Source organism: Bison bison, unplaced genomic scaffold (assembly GCF_000754665.1).
Source record: "Bison bison bison isolate TAMUID 2011002044 unplaced genomic scaffold, Bison_UMD1.0 scf7180017864215, whole genome shotgun sequence".
Lineage (NCBI taxonomy): Eukaryota > Metazoa > Chordata > Mammalia > Artiodactyla > Bovidae > Bison > Bison bison.
The window spans coordinates 2,313,121-2,334,205 of NW_011494787.1; the positions used below are offsets into that span (position 1 = coordinate 2,313,121).

The following is a 21,085-nucleotide window of genomic DNA, read 5'->3' on the forward strand; positions in this document are numbered from 1 at the left end:
AGCACGCCAGGCCTCCCTGTCCATCACCAACTCCCGGAGTTCACCCAAACTCATGTCCATCGAGTCGGTGATGCCATCCAGCCATCTCATCCTCTGTCATCCCCTTCTCCTCCTGCCCCCAGTCCCTCCCAGCATCAGAATCTTTTCCAATGAGTCAACCCTTCACATGAGATGGCCAAAGTACTGGAGTTTCAGCTTTAGCATCAGTCCTTCCAAAGAATACCTAGGATTGATCTCCTTTAGAATGGACTGGTTGGATCTTGCAGTCCAAGGGACTCTCAAGAGTCTTCTCCAACACCACAGTTCAAAAGCATCAATTCTTCAGTGTTCAGCTTTCTTCACAGTCCAACTCTCACATCCATACAAGACTACTGGAAACACCATAGCCTTGACCAGACGAACCTTTGTTGGCAAAGTAATGTTTCTGTTTTTCAATATGATATCTAGGTTGGTCATAACTTTCCTTCTAAGGAGTAAGCGCCTTTTAATTTCATGGCTGCAGTCACCATCTGCAGTGATTTTGGAGCCCCCCAAAATAACTCTGACACTGTTTCCACTGTTTCCCCATCTATTTCCCATGAAGTGATGGGACCAGATACCATGATCTTAGTCTTCTGAATGTTGAGCTTTAAGCCAACTTTTTCACTCTCCTCTTTCACTTCCATCAAGAGGCTTTTGAGTTCCTCTTCACTTTCTGCTATAAGGGTGGTGTCATCTGCATATCTGAGGTTATTGATATTTCTTCTGGCAATCTTGATTCCAGCTTGTGCTTCCTCCAGCCCAGTGTTCCTCATGACGTACTCTGCATAGAAGTTAAATAAGCAGGGTGACAATAATAGACAGCCTTGACGTACTCCTTTTCCTATTTGGAACCAGTCTGTTGTTCCATGTCCAGTTCTAACTGTTGCTTCCTGACCTGCATATAGATTTCTCAAGAGGCAAGTCAGGTGGTCTGGTATTCCCATCTCTTAAGAATTTTCCACAGTTTATTGTGATTCATGGGGTCGCAAAGAGTCGGACACAACTGAGTGAGTGATCTGATCTGATTGTGATCCACACAGTCAAAGGTTTTGGCATAGTCAATAAAGCAGAAATAGATGTTTTTCTGGAACTCTCTTCCTTTTTCGATGATCCAGCGGATGTTCGCAGTTTGATCTCTGGTTCCTCTGCCTTTTCTAAAACCCGCTTGAACATCTGGAAGTTCACAGTTCATGTATTGCTGAAGCCTGGCTTGGAGAATTTGGAGCATTACTTTACTAGGGTGTGAGGTGAGTGCAATTGTGCGATAGTTTGAGCATTCTTTGGCATTGCCTTTCTTTGGGATTGGAATGAAAACTGACCTTTTCCAGTCCTGTGGCCACTGCTGAGTCTTCCAAATTCGCTGGCATATTGAGTGCAGCCCTTTCACAGCATCATCTTTCAGGATTTGCAATAGCTCAACTGGAATTCCATCACCTCCACTAGCTTTGTTTGTAGTGATGCTTTCTAAGGCCCACTTGACTTCACATTCCAGGATGTCTGGCTCTAGGTGAGTGATCACACCATTGTGATTATCTTGGTCGTGAAGATCTTTTTTGTACCCGAATTTTCTGTTAAACACAAGAAATAATCTCCATCCCATCCTGCTTGTTTTCTGCAGTCTTGGAAGCCTGAGATACATTTCTGTTATGAGGCTTCTTGATAGTAAATGGGCACCTTTTAAAACTTCTGTTAGTTCAAGCTACTAACACTGTGTTCTTATATATTTGTGCTCCAAAAAAAAAAAAAAAAAAGACTAATAACCAGGGAAGTGCTTATTGCACCTAGGCCTTTTCAGTGGGCAGAGCTAAGAGATAGAGACACACACACAGTGTGTGTGTCCATGTGTGCCTGCATAAATTTAAAAAGAAAATACAGATAATTTTACACTAATGCTTCCAATTCAAATCCAGGGCTATACAGTTTTTATTTTACCTCATTGATTTATATGTTTCCTGTCAATAACACTTAAAACCTTAGTTCTTAACACCAGCGACATACTTACATGATCTATCAAATGATACATGTACAACAGAATCATAATGCCAACATTGCCACAACAGTATATTTATTGTTTTTTGTTACTTTCTTTTGTACTTAAGGGATATCTCTCTAGGGATGTATAATCAAATTACTGTATTTTGGAGTCACTTGGACTAATCCTTCTGTAAGTGGTTGTGCTGCTAGCTGGGTACAGCATTCTGTTAATGTATTTTATTTTGAATTTTAGGGATTGACTTTCTTAAACAGTTTTTATTTAAAATATTTGCATAGTTCTCAGAGGTCACACCTATAAAAAAGACATACTAAAATAAGTCTAGCTTCTACCTTATTTCCTCTTCCTTATTTCATCTTTTCCTGTATATAAGCATTTAACAAAATTTTTAGTGTCTCTTCTTCCATGGTTTTTAAAAATAAGTGAATGCATACATATGAATATATGTATAAATATGCATATGTATGTGTGTGTATATATCCCTTTGAGGTAAGATTTTGTAATTTAATTCAGAAGCCATCTTTTTTAGGTTTTTCATACTTCACATAATTACTGGCTTGAATTAGAAAGCTACTGAAATTTTTAATTCAGAAGCCATCTTTTTTAGGTTTTTCATACTTCACATAATTACTGGATTGAATTAGAAAGCTACTGAAATTTTTAACACTGACAGTCTTTATAAAAGATTCCTGAAAATGTATATCCATAATTATATTTTGAGAATTGGCTTTAACTTCAGGCTTTATATCAGCTATTTATGATTCTCTGTGTTCTAGCATTAAAATTTTTTTAAAGTTTTTATAGTATTTTATGATATCTTAATCTGCTGCTGCTGCTGCTAAGTCACTTCAGTCATGTCCGACTCTGCGCGACCCCATAGGCGGAAGCCCACCAGGCTCCCCCATCCCTGGGATTCTCCAGGCAAGAACACTGGAGTGGGTTGCCATTTCCTTCTCCAATGCATGAAAGTGAAAAGTGAAAGGGAATTCGCTCAATCATGTCCGACTCTTAGCAACCCCATGGACTGCAGCCCATTAGGCTCCTCCATCCATGGGATTTTCCAGGCAAGAGTACTGGAGTGGGGTGCCATCGCCTTCTCCGATCTTAATCTAGTGACATGTTTATTTTATCATTTGGTTTGTAGTGCATTCAGTTCAAGCTCACTTAATGTAAGACCAGAATATTAGATCTTATTTTGATAGTTATCAAATGTTATAAAAATAAAATTTTGATAATTTGATATAAAAGTGAATTTAGTAATAATTTCTCTCCTGACTTACATGAACTTTGAATAGTAAATCCACAGTAGTAGTCTTTACATACATTCTAAACATACATTCTAAGTGGCTAAAGATAATGTTGTCAACTGTTGATATCACATTTTTAACATTTTTGAAAGTTATTTAATCAAAAATATGAATAAAAATTATCCCACTATCATCTGTATTTGATCTTGGAATTTTCTGGACCTCAGGTAAATATAAACTGAATAACTTTTTTTCTTGCTAAGTTCTATAACTTTAGTTTTGAACTTATTTAGTGTAAACTGGATAAAGCCTGTCTCTTTAAACTTTGGATTGTTTTATGCATAAGAATGAATGATAAAAGAAGTGAGAATATAGTTAGTTCAACCCTTTCGTTTTGCAAATGGAAGAAACTGGCCCAGGGAACATGCTTCTTTTGCGTGATGACATTGGACTGGTATTTTAGCCACAACTGAAGTTGATGCCTCTAAACTCCAGTTTATTCTATTAATCTGCTATACCCACTTCTAAGCACTGTGTGCCTTTACACATGGACTATGCTGCTGATCTACCTGAAGGTAATCTGATGATGAAAACTGGATAATACTTGATTACACCTGAAGTACAGTATATTACAAATTTTTTGACGTGAGAAAAAAATCTGTTGACAGTAATGGCAATTTATTGTGTTTATTAGACCTATAATTTTTTGGTCAGCAGTGATTTTATCTCTTTTTAGAATTTATTGTTATTCACAATGGAATCATCACCAACTACAAGGACTTGAAAAAGTTTCTGGTAAGTAAAGTGACCTAAAAAGACCACCAGTCTTTGAGAATATTTCTAATGAGAGCATTGAGGTTGTTTGGGATGTGCAGTAAATCCCATCTAGGTATGATTAAATAATTCCTACGACAGTTACAGGGTATGTGGTTTATTGGAGTTTTCTTTGTTGACAGTGGAACTTTTTTGTTTTCTTATATGAAAAGGAAATAATTATTTGGCTTTATTATAAATGACCCAAAAGTGTCAATAAAATTGGAATTTGGAAGAGTCTCTTTTGCATTGAGAGAGACCTTGTTTGTCATTTTTAAAAGTTTCTAGAGTGTCAGAAGACTAAAGACAGATTGAATGAAGGCTCTATGCCCTAAATAGCTATATACTACATTGTCATGATAATGATGATGACCTTCATTAGTGATTGAGCAGAGCTGTCCAGTTCAACTTTTCTGCAGTGATGGAAACTTTCTATACATGTACTGTCCCAGAATGGTAGCCAGTGTCCATGTGTGGTTGTGGAGCTGGGATGAATGAGGAACTAAATTTAAAATTTTATTTCACTGTAAATTTAAATAGCCGCATATAGCTAATGGCCATTGGATCAGATAGTGAAATATCATCATTAAAGAATCATTATGTTCATAATGAAATTAATGTTTTGTGAATGTTACGTATTTCATTATATTTTAATTATTTTAAAATTTATTTAATTCATATATGGCATATATAGATTTGTATAATTATAAGTATTATGTTTGTTCATAGGGAATACCTTACTATTTTGGCTTCCACATAATTAGATGGTGACCTTAATTTTGAACAGTAGGTATAATTGGGTGTATGGTGGTCAAAAAAAGACCAGCAGAAGTTGGCTAATGAGATTTTTGAGGAAAAAAATTACGTAGAAAGAGTTTAGATATTATGAATATTTCCTTAAATGTGTCAATTTTTTTTCCTTTCCAATTATAGGAAAGTAAAGGCTATGACTTTGAGTCTGAAACAGACACAGAGACAATTGCCAAGCTTGTTAAGTACATGTATGACAATCGGGAAAGTCAAGATACAAGTTTTACTACCTTGGTGGAGAGAGTCATCCAACAATTGGTATTAAACCACAGTTTTAAATATAGTTATTGCCAATGTTAATCACAATTAAACAAACACTTAAAAAATGATAAGTAGGAATTAGCTAATTTTTCAAGTATTTTTTGCTTTTATTCCTCCATATGTGTAAAACTTCAATTTGAATAATTTTGAGACTGCTGCTTTAATGATTTTACTTCTTTCACTATAATTTAGTGTCATGGGAATGAAAAATGTCTAAATGTGAAGAGTTTGTCGAAAAACTGTGTATACTCATACACAAACCCATACATACCACACACAAGCATGTATACAGTACGTAAGTTGGGGATTCATCACTTTCCCACTTCCTGCTCATTCAAGTGTTCTTCCCAGTCAATAACTTAGCAAAAGGTAGCTTTGGTGAAATACACACTTATTCTGAGATAATGTCTGCATGTCTCTGAGCCAGTACAGTCAATTAATTTTTCCTTATGGGGACTTTTACTTGGCACTGTACCTTTTCAGAAAAATATTTCCCAGCCCAAGAGAAAAGTGGTATTTTTTTAAAATTTCATCCCAATTGTCCTACTTTAAAGATATCAAAGATACACAAAGGTCCAAATACATAGTGACTTCACCCCACCCTTCTACCCCCACAACTCTAGCTTTCCCGTTTGAAAGCTCTTTACTTCTCTGTAAAGGTCCACCCTTCCTCCCATCTCACCCAGATCTTACGGTGTCTGCAGCAAAAGGAATGAGGAAGATAGAGAAGGTAGAGGACTGTTCTTCCCTTTACTCAAGGCAGAGTAGTGTGCTTTCCCAGCCTTTTTTTGTTTCTACTCATTGTATAACCCAGATTGTTCTGTTCCTTCCCTGTCCTACCTTATGTTCCTCCTTTATTCATTCTTGATTTCCTTAGACCCTGTCTCTGAGGAGTTTGGGTTGAGGGAGTTGTATGGTATGCATGTTAATAATTATGACTGTGTGTGTATATGTCTCATTATCAAGGGTCACAAAGAGTCAGACATGGCTGAAGCGACTTAGCACAGCGCACACAGCACATCAAGTTCAAAAAGAATGAAGGTTAACAGTGATGGAGAATTTCTGGGCTAGAGAATGGGTTTTGAATATGGAGCTTAGTATCTTTTCTGACTCTGCCCTTCCTTTACTAATGCATAGTATGGGACACAGGAGAAGCGTTGGTAGCATGTACAAAGGTGACTTTTATAATGCTCTGTTTTCGAATTATTATCCTTTTACCCTATTTTAAGAGTGGGCTTGTTTAAAAAATGAATATTGGAAACAATAAAGCTGGAATAAGTGCCTGAAATTTAGGCTAATTTATAAAGTGCAAAAGAGCAGTGTGTGAACTGAAAATTTCTGTGCTGAAGCCAGTATATTTTAGGCATTTCTCATTTAACAGTTGATTATAATACATATTGCTAATGCACTTTTTTTCCCTCCATAGGAAGGTGCTTTTGCACTTGTATTTAAAAGTGTCCATTTTCCTGGCCAAGCAGTTGGCACAAGGTATATATAGATTTAATAATGACTAATATTTATATGTATTTTGAAACTTTTGAATTATAAGCATATTCTCTTTATACTATAAAATGATCCTTTACTATAATGGCTCTGCCTTTTCTAGATATTTGTGAGAATCATCCCTTAGTATCCATGAGGGACTGGTTCTAAAAACCCTTGTGAATCCCAAAACACATGGATGCTCAAGTCCCCTATATAAAATGGTGTGGCATTTGCGTATAACCTGTACACATATCCTGTATACTTAAAAGCATCTCTAGATTACTTACATACCTAATATGATGCAAATCTTATGTATTTAATTGTAAATCCAATGTATATACTACCAGTGTGTAAAAATGTTGCCAGTGTGTGGCAAATTCAAGTTTTGCTTTCTTGGAACTTTCTCGAATTCTTTTTCCCTGAATATTTTCAGTCCACAGTTGGTTGAATCTGCAGATGTGGAGCCCATGCATATGGAGGTCGACTATATTTTTTTTTCACATGTTTTCTTATCTGTTTTACTCTTCTATGTGACAGATACCCTTAACAAAGCAGAACCATTCTTGCATTTGTAAATGGCCTTTTGTCTGCAGTGGGGCACCATTGTTACTTTGTGAATTTGGAGGTTGAGTATTCTATACAATATCCATAGTTTTTGGAACTAAATATTCTAGACAAAGTCCTAGATGATTGTACGATTATTGCTTTTGCTGGGATATTCAAGCCTAAGCATTAAGTCCTTTTGAGAACAGTGTGGAGGCCTAAGACTTTGTGAGAGAGAGGAGTCTTTAAAAAGTCAGAGGAACTAAGGATAAAGTGCTGAATGTTCATATATTGTTCATCTATCAAAAGAAAGTTTCCATTTAATGTTAAAAATGAGAAACTTTTTAACATATCATCATAGAACAGGGGTCTGCAAACCTTTTCCGTAATAATGCAAGCATGCTCAGTTGCTTCAGTTGTGTCCAACTCTTTGTGACCCTGTGGACGGTAGCCTCCCAGGCTTCTGTGTCCATGGAATTCTCCAGGCAGGAATACTGGAGTAGGTTGCCGTTCCCTCATCCAGGGAATCTTAGCGACCCAGGGATGGAACCTGCTTTTCCTGCATCTCCTGCATTGCAGGCAGATTCTTTACCCACTGAACCACCTGGGTAGCCCTTTCTATAACAGGCCAGATAGTGAATATTTTAGGCTTTCTTGGCCATGCCATGCCACTCAGTTTGCTGTTGTAGTGTGAAAGCAACCGTAGAAATAAGTAGAGGAATGGGCGTGGCCATGTTCCAGTAAAAGTAGACAAACCTGGCTGTGGGTCATAGTTTGCTAACCTTTGAATATTTTTTAAAAACTCATTCTTTTGTTACATCTGAAGTCGACCTCAGAGGGAGAATTTAAGCATTATTTGAGTAGCATTCCCTCATCATATTTACATTTTGTATCATTACTGCATTATTTATAAAAATGGTTTAATTCTGTTTAATTTTGTACTAACAGACGAGGAAGCCCTCTGTTGATTGGTGTACGAAGTGAGCATAAACTGTCTACTGACCACATTCCAATTCTCTACAGAACAGGTAAAAACTATTCCTATATTATGGTATGGGGAAAATGTATAAATTGAGTGCAGTAGATACAAAAACTTGTTTTCCATAAATTGATTAAATGCCCATTTGATCAGATCCACTCATATATATAGTTCTGTCTAGACATGAAAAGGATTTGTTTTTGTGATTTCTCTGACGAGTAGAATTTTTTTCTGTTGTATATCCTTAGCTAGGACTCAGATTGGATCAAAATTCACACGGTGGGGATCACAGGGAGAAAGAGGTGGGAAATGCACTCTGCATGGATGGGGAGGAACCTTTATCCTCTTTTGTTCATTCTTTACTAATTCTTTGTTCTTGGAGTGAATGAATGTGCTGGGCCTCTAAAAATGTGCTTATTTTATGGGGAAACATATTTTGACCTTATTTTTCTAATTTGCAGAGTATATTTTGTCTGTCTGCTTTTGCCATTTAGAAAACTGCTTTTAATAATTTGTTTCTTTAAGATCTCTGAGATTTGAGGAAATGGTTGAAATTGTAACTTTTTTCCCTTTGTTTTAAATTAAAATCATGTAGGATATATTATTATAAATAAGATGCTAAGATTAGGAAAAGAGCATTGTGTGTTAGGCTGTTATAGATTGAACTCCATGGTAGTTATTTGAATAATTTAGCCGAAATATGTTTAAATGGATTTTGTTTTATGCATGACATTTTACTTTTCGATTTACATTCGATATCTTGATTGGGTTTGTTTGAATTTGGAATTTAAAAAAAATTTATGTTTGAAATTTATCTTTTCAGCCATACAAACTAGATCATTTTATTGATATAATTAGCAAAAAATGATGTGTTCTTTTAGTTTACCTTTTTACTAAACACTTTCTAGGTAAAAGACACAGGGAGTGGTAAATTCAGGAGATTGAAACCCATATTATTGATGCATAATTCTTGGCTTCTTAAAAAAGATTTAACAAAGTACTCTAAACCTATTCATCCTTAGATAGTGGCTGCTTTCACTATTTTATCTAGAGCAGACAGTTATTTCCTTAAATAACCTTCAAATCCTGAGGTGTTAGAATTTATTTTCCTCTTCTCCTCCAACTCTTTTTGGAAGTAAAGCTAGTCTACCAGTATAAATTTTGGATCCAGAGTTCCAGGTTTCTTTTAATGATTCTGCTTGTGTATATTTATTACTTACATGTTAACATTGTACATTGTCTTAGGCTGCTTTTAGAAGCAATAGAAAAATATTGGCTAAGATCTTAAGAGGCTGGAAGAAAACTTTGTAATGAGACAGATCTTTTTGAGATCAGGGGTTGTGTTATAGTAATCCTGATTTTTTTAGCTCTTAGTAGGTAAAAAGTTTTTGAAGTACAGCCTCTTGTTGAAGAGGCTGTGTATAGGGGAAAACATGGGAGTGGCTTTCAGGCATTGCTTTTTCTCCAGGTGTAACCACTGACCAAATAAAGTAGGATGATAATAATTGTTTTCCACTTAGATCAGATGAAATAATCAATAGATGGAAGACGTTTTACAGATTGTAAGAGTCATATAGATGTATGTAAGCAATGTTCATTTAAATAGGCAGTGATACCTTAATTAAGTATGCCTTGTTACTTGAAGAATGAAATAACCAGTATTGGAAGAAAGAATATGGTGAAATTCAACCCCAGTAGGACATTTTATAAGCAAAGCTAGTTGTTTTTATGTAAAAAATGGAGGTACTAGCCTATGCTTTTGCTTATTTTTTAACTTAGTTTTTCACATACAGTAAAGTTCGTTCTTTCTGATGTACAATTTAATGAGTTCTGTCAAACACAGTTGTATAACCACCTCCACAGTCGAGATACAGAGCAATTCATCCCCTATAAAGTTCCTTCAGCTGACTCTCTCTAGTCAACCCTTGTCCCTGTATCCAGCCTCTGGCAAACACTGACCTGCTTTATCTTTCTGTAGTGTTGTCTTCTCTGGGATGTCTTCTTATACTTACTTTTTAAAAGCATGGTGTCATTTCTACTGTTGGGTATGGATGGGAAGAGCTGTTTTGTTTTCATGCCTAAATTACATCAAATAATCGTGGACTGTGGAGAACTTTGGATATATGTTACTAAGAATAGTTACTACCAAGTTTTTGTACACATTGATTTTAAAGGATGGACACAGTATGAGTTCTTACAAGTGTATTTATAGTATTCTTGGGCCATTGTGTCCATTGGTTATAAGGTCTACTGTGTCCTGATCTTTGAGAAAGGTGCTTTTTTGTCTCTGAGAATTTATATAGTTTTAAGTTAATAGTATTTTCTGTATTTGGCCAATTGGTCAAACTTCATTATACCTTCCAGTTTTGACTTTAGTCAAAGAGGAAAAAGAAATTCTTCATCAGTAGCTTAACAAGTTAAGTAGAGATGCCAGAATTCTAAAGTGCTAGAATTAAAAGATGTTACCATTACAAAAGGATTACACTTTATCCTGACTTAAAAGAAATGTAAGAAAATCCATTTTTTTTTTTTTTTTTAAGAAAGGAGAGGTTTTGGGTTTATAGTTCAGTCCTTAGCAATAGCTGCCTTCTATGGTATACCACAGTTAGAGAGTATCATTGTTTTGTTTTTAAATCAGAATTAGTGTAGCCTGAACTTTGATTTGTTACTTACCTTTAAAATCTAGAGAAGTTTTATTTGGAGGTAACACAAATATGCCACTAGCCTTCATTTTATTTTTCATTGCATAATTTTCATATTTTTAATGTAATTTTAATGTTTAAGTGCACAAATTTATATGTATTAATTCCATTAAGTTTTGTTTAAAGTTAAAATTAGGCTATACATACATTTAAAAAGTTAGTGACATCATTTGCCTTTTACTTGGAAAAGAAATATTACATTAAAAAATGCATAACATAGCACTGTATATGCCATGCTGTCTGATAGTTGCTCTTTCACTCTGTGCCCTTTGTTCTTGTTGGCTTATTGCATGGAAATAGGGTGATCTACCTGGCATTGAAAAGTTGCTGGAATTATTTTGCATTGCTATGGTTTTTTTGTTGATTTTGTAGAAAGTTGTGTATACTTAGAAATCAGCCATGGTTTTCTATGTGTTTGCTGATTCCTTTAACTCCACGCTCTAGGCAAAGATAAGAAAGGAAGCTGCAATCTCTCCCGTGTGGACAGCACTACTTGCCTTTTCCCTGTTGAAGAAAAAGCAGTGGAATATTACTTTGCTTCTGATGCAAGGTGAGCATCATTGGTTGATACAGAGAAAATTTTTAGTAAAGCTTCTTAGGCTGTAGGAAACCAAAAAGTCATTTTGTATAAATCTAGTCATGCTGTATAGGAGAACTTTGTTAATTAAGGTTGTGAAGGTGACCATTCTGGGGTCCTAGAATGTCTTTTCTCTCAATTTAGAGTATGTAGGTCCATCTGCAAAGAAGAGATAATGGTCATTGAGACTTGTTCTGATATATTTACTTGGAGCTCATGTATTTTTTTTGTCTCTTTTTTTAGAGCCATAACCCAGGTTTTATAGGGAGGAGAGATTTTATTTATTTATTTTTACCCGTTTTTTTTTTTACTTTTTATTTTGTATTGTGGTATAGCCAATTAGCAATTTTGTGATAGTTTCAGGTGAATAGTGAAGGAACTCAGTCACATATGTATCCATCCCCTCCCAAACTTCTCTGGGAGGAGAGATTTTTAGATTGGAGAGTAGAATGGCTTAGCATCATACCAGTGAAAGTATAATTGCTTACCTAGATTGTAGTTTTAATCCAGTATGGACACATCTTTTTGATTGAAAAATAACTGGCAGCAAAATCACTTATATAGGAAATAGTACTAGACTGAGACATTTTGAGAGAAAATGCAGTAGGATGCTTGGAGGCATTTATAAATGAAATTTAAATAGTAATGAGGGTAAAATGAAATCACCCAAATTGCCAGCAGGTGTTTGCGTCATTCATTGTGCCTGAAAGTAAGGGGACCTAAAAATGAATATTCATGCAGGTTAGGACTGCAAAGGGTGTATTATCTCAGTGGGAAAGCAAGCCTCACTATTTTCTGAATTTTACAGGTGTGTAGGGTATGTAGTCAGTGCCGAGATGTGTCATTGCTGTCATTAAGTAGGCTTGTTACAGAGTTGACAGTTTTGGCTTAAGTGAGCTGGAAGTTATGAAAGGATTTCAACATTTTTTCTTTCACTCATATATTCATATTGAACACTCCAGCAAAGTAATGTACTGGGCTCAAGAGACAAGGGTGAGTAAAAATAAAAATATTACTTGTCCTTAAGGATCTCTTCCTTAATGGGGGGAGACAGATTTTAGTGAATACTCACCAAGTATAGAATTCCATTTGTGACAAGAGCTACAGAATGCTGTGATAGAGGGATTTAACTTTCCTAATGGTACATTTCTTTAAGAGAGTGATGTTTGAACTGAGACTTAAAGAGTTACTAGGAGTTAACTCGGTGAAGAGGTGGAGGGGAAGAGCATTCATTCTCTGCAGGTGCATCAGCCTGTGAGAGCTAGAACAAGTGTGAGTGTGGCTGGAGTAGAGAGAGGAAGTTTGGTGGGAGATGAGGCCAGAGAAAGAGGTAGGGGTCGTGGTAAAGGCATTTTGCTATTTTCCTGAGAACTAAGGGGAAGGTGTCAGCTGGTTTACTGGGTGAGGGAGAAATCTTGATTAGAATTGACCTTTGATACACATTTTGGCAGAAATGGAGAGTGGATGGAGGGAGGTTAGAGGGAACGGGGTGGAAGCTAGGAGGTTGCTGCAGTAGTCCTGTGAGGGCTGGTAGTAACTTGAACTGGTTTGTGGTGGTGGACACAGAGAAACTCTGGGAAATATTTAGGAGTTAAAATTGGAGGACTTGGTGGTGAGTAGGATGAGAAGGAAATAACCATGCCTTCTGATCTGATCTCATCAAATTTGGCTTTGGTTGTTAGACTGAGGTTTTATTTTCATTGTCTGTATTGACCACGCCCTCTTTCATTTCTCTGTAAGGAATAGCATTGATAACCAGAAATGTATCAGAGATACTGCCAGATGCAACTTTGTATTTAAACTTGGTCCTTTTGTTCTAATGATAGTTATATTTATAATAATCATCCTAGATTATTGATTGTTCTGTCTCCTGGAACATTTTGTAGTGCTGTCATCGAACACACCAATCGCGTCATCTTTCTGGAGGATGACGATGTCGCCGCAGTGGTAGATGGCCGTCTTTCTATCCATCGAATTAAACGGACTGCGGGAGATCACCCTGGACGAGCTGTGCAGACCCTCCAGATGGAACTCCAGCAGATCATGAAGGGTGAATGTTTTTGTCCTGTTATAGCTCAGTGTCCTCGATGGAAAGGATACATCCTCCTTCCTGTCCTGGTGTAGGAATCTGGTGACACAGAATAGTGAAGGGTTCACACCAGAAAGGGGGATGATTCTTTGGAGAAAGTATCTGCTCATTTGACCATATTCTGCTACCACCTAACTCATAGTTTGTTGTTTCTAACATTAAAAAAGAAATCAATCATTTAAATAGTACAGGGAAGCCTGGTGTGCTACAGTCCTCGGGGTCACAAAGATCAGACACGACTGAACGACTGAACTGCACTGATATTTTTAAGATGCTTTATAAGCATAGTTTGTGTTCTCTTCTTTATTCGTCTCTTCTCTTTGTGCTTCAGCTTTCTCATATATGAAGTGGAGATCATAGGACTTACCTCATTAAGGTTGTTTTGGGGATTAGCCCTGACAGCAGTGCGTGACATGCTTAGTGAGCTCTATATAATGTTTGTTTCTATTAACTATTGTGATTATGGTGATAGGGGTTTTTATAGTCCTTTCTGATGGGGTTGTAGTGAAAAACAAGCTAAAGTTTATTGCATAATGACTATATATGTCAAGTCTTTACTATATTAACCCACACTACCACACTATGACGGTGAAGGCAATGGCACCCCACTCCAGTACTCTTGCCTGGAAAATCCCATGGATGGAGGAGCCTGGAAGGCGGCAGGCCACGGGGTCGCTGAGGGTCGGACACGACTGAGCGACTTCGCTTTCACTTTTCACTTTCATGCATTGGAGAAGGAAATGGCAACCCACTCCAGTGTTCTTGCCTGGAGAATCCCAGAGACGGGGGAGCCTGGTGGGCTGCTGTCTGTGGGGTCGCACAGAGTTGGACACGACTGAAGTGACTTAGCACCCTTAGCACCACACTATGAAGTAACTGTTAGAACAGATTTAACTGGTTAAGGAGTTTCCCAGAGCCTCTTAGATAATAACAATAGAACCATTATTTGAATCTAGATCTGACTCTAAACCTTAAGCTTGTCTCACTCCCCTGTTTTGCTGTAATTGCATATTTTAGGTATAAAGTTAATAAAAGCCTTTTTTCTCCATACTTGCTTATTTTTCTTCCCATAGGGTAAAGTGTCATAAATGAATATTGTTCTCTACTGCATGACCTTTTGTTTAATTTCATTTACTAAGGTTATATCGAAGGAGATAGACTTTTACTTGAATACAAATTTCCTACCCTTTGGCTTGTTAATTTTTGTTTTAATGATACAATTTATATTACTTTAGGCAACTTCAGTTCCTTTATGCAGAAGGAAATTTTTGAACAGCCAGAGTCAGTTGTGAACACAATGAGAGGAAGAGTCAACTTTGATGACTATACTGGTAATTACATATGAACTATGTTATTATTTCAAAGTCTTATGGGGGTTGACATTGACAGCCTTATTAGAGTTCATTGTCCTTTATAGCCTTATAGAATAACTATGGCTGCCAGCTATCAGTGGAGCCCAGTCCTCTTTTAAAAGTCCTTCAGTGTGTGATTCCACTGATACGAGGTTATATCTAAGTTATCCTTAGGGGCTGAGGAGAGGAGGGAATGGGGATTTAGTGTTTAGTGGATATATATCTAAGTTAGATTTGTAGAGACAGAAGGTAGACTAGTGGTTAGCAGGGGCTGAGGAGCAGAGAATGAGATTTAGTGTTTAATGGATGCAGAACTTCAGTTTGGGATGATGAAAAAGTTCTGAGATGGGTGACTGTGATGATTGTACAACAATGTGAATGTGCTTAATGCCACTGAATTATACACTTACAGATCATTAAAATAGTAAATTTTATGTTATGTATTTTACCACAGTAAAAATAAGGGAATAATAAGTAATGGTTGCCAGGAGCTGAAGGGATGGGGGTGGGGAATGGTGAGTGACTACTAATGGACATAGGTTTTTTGGAGGTGGTGGAAATATAAAATTAGATAGAGGTGATGGCTGTACAACTTTGAAATACTAAACACCACTAATCATACACTCTGAAAAGGTGAATTTTATGGTAAATGGTAGCATATCTAAAATGGTTATGAGAAATGTATAAGATGGCTAGAGAGTCATATTTGAAAATTGTTGTCAGTTTTGGGAGTATTTGGGCTTCCCTGGTGGCTCGAACAGTAAAGAATCTGCCTGCAATACAGGAAACCTAGGTTTGATCCCTGGGTCAGGAAGATCCCCTGGAGAAAGGAATGGCTACCCACTTCAGTTTTCTTGTCTGGAGAATTCCATGGCTACAGTCCATGGAGGGTTGCAAAGAGTCGGAGACGATTGAGCGACTAACACTTTCACTTTCATGGGAATATTAGGGTGATCTTCCTGGGACAGGGAAAAGTCCTTCAGTGTACCATTAGAAACATTTAACCCGTTTTCAGTTCAGAGATCTTTTATTGAACGCTTGCTATTACCAGGGGCTGTTCTGAGCACTGAATTCTCAGAAGAATGCGATGTGGTCCCCTTATTGGGAAGCTTACTTGTATCTGTTCAGCCTAGGTTTTTTCTCTCAGTTTATAAATGAGTGAGATGTGAACTTCCCAGAGGTTTTCAAGTGTTTGCCTAATGCCTTTTGTGGTACTTTGTCTTCCTGTGTGTGTAAGGTGGGATGATAGTGCAGCTCTGGTCTTATTTCTGAAAATTCTCTCTAGACCTTGTGTCATAGGATTTTTTGCACTTAGTAAAATGAGTTTGAGATTGACTTTCTGTGGTCATAGAAAATCAGATTGAACATTCCTTGTGACCAGTTTCATAAACAAGCTTTGGGCTAAACTTCTCAGTGTTAGGAATCAGTTTTTGAGAGATTTTGTCTAGTACACAGAAATCTTTTCCTGAATTTGTGTGTTAAATAATAAATGCCTTCTCCTTTTTGTGATGTCCTGCTAATTGATAGAGAATTATTTCTCTGATAAGTGTGGTTTTTGTATACTTCATTGTCTGAGAATCATCATACTCTTTTTCAGCTAGAGAGATTTCTCGATGGCTGAGTTATAAGTGACATCTGCAGGAGGAGCACCATGCTGAGTGCATCAGGAGCTGTGGGAAAGTTCTCTCTGCTGTGGTCTCTTCCTCTAGGTTCTTAGAAGGCGGAGGATTTGCATAATTTTACATAATTAACTATTTAAAGAAAGGTAAAATATGATAAATGACATTAGACCCACAGTTTAGTGTTGAAATGTTTAATGTTGAATTGAGAGAGAATGAACCTATGTGGACAGGTTCCATGATGTAGGCAGATATAGTTGTAAAGGATTTGGAAGGTTGGAATAGGTGACAGGGAATTGGGAGCTTTGCAGCTGGGTAGAATGCGTTAGCTAAGGGGAGATAGTGGAAAACCATCAGACGTTTATTTGTGATACAATGTGTAGTCCGGTTTGTCTGCCATGTCTTGTACATGAAGAGGGGTAGGGAGCAGTAAGTCTAGGCAGGAGGATGAGAGGATCTGTCAAGGAGGGCCTTGAATGCCTTCTATTGTGTATGAAGGGTGCCTCCCTTGTAGAAATTACAGAGCTTTTAGGAGACTTAGGAGAGGCTTGGGAATGATCCTAGCTTTGCTGAAGCCAGGAATGATCCTAGCTTCATTGACGTGACCGGACTACCAGTCTCCAGTGTGCACTGGAGGAATGAGAGGCTGAGATGCAGTCACCAGTTACAATGTTGTCCCATCTGGGGTAAAGCGATGGGGAAGGGGAGGCAAGTGGAGGCTAGGAGAGAAACAGGAGCATTGGAAACCAGAACCTGCATCTGCTTGTATGGGGCGAGGGAGTTGTGGAAGGTGGTTGAACTGAAAGAACTGGGAGAGTAGCAGTAAGCAAATACTGTTATAGGAAAAAGCGTTGTTTTATAAAGGAAGAGAATAAGATGAACTTTGAGAAGTCATGATTTTAAAAAGCACTTTTATCTATGGTATGTGTTCCTCATAAAAGTTCTGTAATATAAACAGGATGACTGTTATCTTTTTTTATTGTTAAGATAAGGAAGTTGAGGCTCTGTCAGTTTGAAGTCTTGCCAGAGGTCATACGGCTGGTCACTTATGGAGTCAGTCGGGCCTCCAGCGTTCAGTGGTTCCCACTCCTCCAGCCCATCCTCCAGGCGCTCCTGCCGCAGTCATGGTCTCCCTTACCAGGAGTAGGAGTCTCTCCAGAGCATCCATTCAGACCATGGGCGACTCCTTCCAGAACTCTCCCAGACACCCCTCAGCTAGCAGGGAATGGCAACCCACTCCAATGTTCTCACCTGGAAAACGTCATGGACAGAGGAGCCTGGCGGGCTATAATCCATGGGTTTGCATGGAGTTGGACATGACTGAGCAACTAAAACACAGACAATTTTAAGGAAACACTTAATGACCAGCTAACCTCATGGTCCAACCTTCCTGTCCTTCTTGGTCATCATCTGAAGTACTGGTCTCTCCGATAGTCTGTCTGCTTTACACTTAGTCATCTCCAGACTCATGTGCTTTTGCATGACCCCATACCTAGATTCTTAAAGTTGTTTACTCTCCCCCGACTCACATCTTTTCAGTACATGCTGAGGTCTGTGGAAAAATGCCAGAGACAGAGCTATACGTAAAGGAATAGCAAGGCCAGTCTGGCTGGAGTGGCCTTGGTGAGAGGGCAGATGCCAGGAGGTGAGGTCAAAGTGAGGCAAGAAACAGGGTGTCTGCCTCCTGAAGGCCATGATAAGGAATTTGGACTTTATTCCAAAGTTTATTTGGGAAGCCATTGAGGCTTCTCATTATTGTTTTATATTCTGCTTTACTCATTTCTTAAAATAGAGAAATACAGTATGCCCTCTCAGTATTGAAATTTAAAAGGAAGAATATAAAGTTATTCAAAAATATTCAAAAACCTATATCTTGCTTCCATTTTATAACTAGTTAAGGTAGAAAAAAGAGTAGAGGAGACAAAGAGCAGGGGCAGAGTAGACAGACTGATGGTGAGTCAGACGGAGAAGGAGTCTGCTCACGGGCGTGCTCCTCACTCTCACAGTCAGATGCTGAACTGTCTGATAGCCACACAGGCCTTGGACAGTGTGTTCACTTGGTAGGTGCTCAGAATATTAGTTGAGTGATTGAATAAATGCTGGATGAAACTTGCTCACAAGTAGAAAACTAGCCATGTAACCATGTGTAGAAGAATCCATAGACAAGGCACCTTTAGAAGGATACATACGTGGCTATAGAGACAGACTCATTGGAGGGTTTTGATATCAGATTTGTTTCTAAAGAATCCCTCTAAAAGATCATTCTGGCTGTGTGTGGAGAAAGGCTTTAGGAGGCGGAGAAGAGGTTGGAGAATGTGATCCAGGGTAGAGATGTTGAACTCGGGTGATGACATTAGAGGGGCAGTTTGAAGGTAGGGCTCTCAGGACTTGCTTGTGTAGTGGTTGTGGGGCAACCAAGGATGACCCCGATGTTACGTGAGTGGTTGGCATTTACTGAGATGGGAAAGACGGAGAGGGGTGTGGTATATATTGTGTTCAGAGCACTGTTCTGGGCACGTAGTAGAAATGAACATAAGATAATTTTTTTTTTCCAGATAGACTTAGAGATAATTATATAATAAAACTTGACTGTTCTTAATGTATAATTCAGTGAGTTTTTACAACCTCTTACAACATGGTCATAATCCTAAACAACCTGTACAACAGTCAAGAGTTAGCACAGATCCTTCTTAAAAATTTCCCCATGGCCCTTTTAGTCAGCTCTTTCCACATCTCCAGGCACTAACATCTACTGATCTATTGTCTGTGTTCTTACCGTTTTTGCCTTTAAGAGAACTTTTAATCTGAAGAGAGGAATGTAAAAATGACCAATCAGGGTAGGTTGTGGTAAATTCGGTAGTTGTGTAGGCATGTTTGTGCAGTGAGGAAGGTTAATTACAAGTTTGGGGTGATCAGTTACATTCTGACTTATTTAATTTACTTTAAAAACTAGAGAGAACTGTGTTTCCTAAGAGGAATATGAACAGCAGTGTTGTTTTCCCAGAGAGGCAGTGGACACTCCTGAAAAGTGATTACCTGTTTCATATGGTTCTTTCCTAAATAATTATGTCCACAAACTTTCTTTTCAGTGAATTTGGGCGGTTTGAAGGATCACATTAAGGAGATCCAGAGGTGTCGGCGTTTGATTCTTATTGCTTGTGGAACAAGTTACCATGCTGGTGTAGCAGTAAGTGGCTTCTTAAAATTTTAACTGTGTTATTTTGGTTATTAGAAAATATCTGCAGACAAATAGTACCTCCAGTAACATAGCATGTAAAACTATTTTTTTTTGTTGTTATTGTTAAAACATCATGTTTTCATGTTTTGATGACAAAAATCAAGAAGGTTGAGGAAAGGAATTTTAATAGCTACTTGGAATTACTTATCAATGGATCATCTACTTTAGAAAGGTCCTTAGATATACAGGTGGACTGCCTGCAACTGACTTAACAAAAGGCAAAGAGTGGCAAGCTCTTGTGCCCTCCTGGCCTTGTGGTTCACACTGCATGCCTGCTTCTGTTAGAGCAGTTCCTGGGTTTTGTGTGTCATTGTTCACTTACCTCAAACAGGGGGATGGGGCAAGTGAACCTTAACAGGATTTTACCTAGTAAGCACATTTCTGCAGAGAAAGAATGTCTTCTTTTTTGATAGACTTGACTGTTGATTTTGGAAGCTGAAATTCTGTATCAAAGATGTGTGTTGGTTCTCAGTATGGAAATATGGGACTTTAACAGTCTTTCAGTCCAATAGATCAGATCCACATGTAGTTACACTATAAAGAGACAGGTTATGTGCTATTGATACCAATTTCTATAAGTACAAAAAACCCTTACCCACTCAGTTTCTGCTTTAGGATTGATTTCCAAAGTTCATGACAGTAATTTTTTAATTTGCTGGGGCATAAATATTACTTATCTACAATCGTGGGAACCATTCATTTGATGAGTGAGTAAACCAGCCCTTGCCTCTCAGTAGGCTTTGTTCTCTCTCTTCTCCCTCCTTCCCTACTTCCCCTAAATTACATGGTCCTAAAAAGGAAAATCTGTGCAGTTTTGAAGGGAAGAGTTGTAAGTAAGTAATTGTTTTGAGCATTAGAAATAAAAAGAATGAACTAAAGACATTAGTGTAAATTAAGGGATTGGTTAATTAGTGGTGGCTTAGATCTGTTACTGAATGAACCCTCTATTCAGAAATTAAAAATTGATTAAATGTTTCATCTAATGCTAAGCCTGTATTGTGGGGCATAAATTATATATATGCTGTGTTAGAATTCTCTGATTTGAAAAGATGTATGGTCTTCTTTTGGTTTGTTTGGTTTTTTGGAGACTCTTCAGTTCAGTTCAGTTCAGCTCAGTTCAGTCACTCAGTCGTGTCCGACTCTTTGAGACCCCGTGAATCACAGCACGCCAGGCCTCCCTGTGCATCACCAACTCCTGGAGTTCACTCAGACTCACGTCCATTGAGTCAGTGATGCCATCCAGCCATCTCATCCTCTGTCGTCCCCTTCTCCTCCTGCCCCCAATCCCTCCAGCATCAGAGTCTTTTCCAATGAGTCAACTCTTCGCATGAGGAGGCCAGAGTACTGGAGTTTCAG

At 37.9% G+C, this 21,085-nt stretch overlaps 1 protein-coding gene across 1 annotated transcript in view; it reads left to right on the top strand.

Annotated features, from left to right (window-relative positions):
* GFPT1 (glutamine--fructose-6-phosphate transaminase 1) overlaps window positions 1–21,085 on the top strand; it is an 80,281-nt gene that overhangs the window by 34,048 nt on the left and 25,148 nt on the right. Inside the window, exons 6-14 of the mRNA XM_010845415.1 lie at window positions 3,998–4,056; window positions 5,008–5,142; window positions 6,572–6,633; window positions 8,122–8,201; window positions 8,401–8,454; window positions 11,299–11,404; window positions 13,318–13,481; window positions 14,756–14,851; window positions 19,581–19,678. Of these exons, the coding sequence (XP_010843717.1) occupies window positions 3,998–4,056; window positions 5,008–5,142; window positions 6,572–6,633; window positions 8,122–8,201; window positions 8,401–8,454; window positions 11,299–11,404; window positions 13,318–13,481; window positions 14,756–14,851; window positions 19,581–19,678 (854 nt within the window). The remainder of the gene's footprint in view (window positions 1–3,997; window positions 4,057–5,007; window positions 5,143–6,571; window positions 6,634–8,121; window positions 8,202–8,400; window positions 8,455–11,298; window positions 11,405–13,317; window positions 13,482–14,755; window positions 14,852–19,580; window positions 19,679–21,085) is intronic.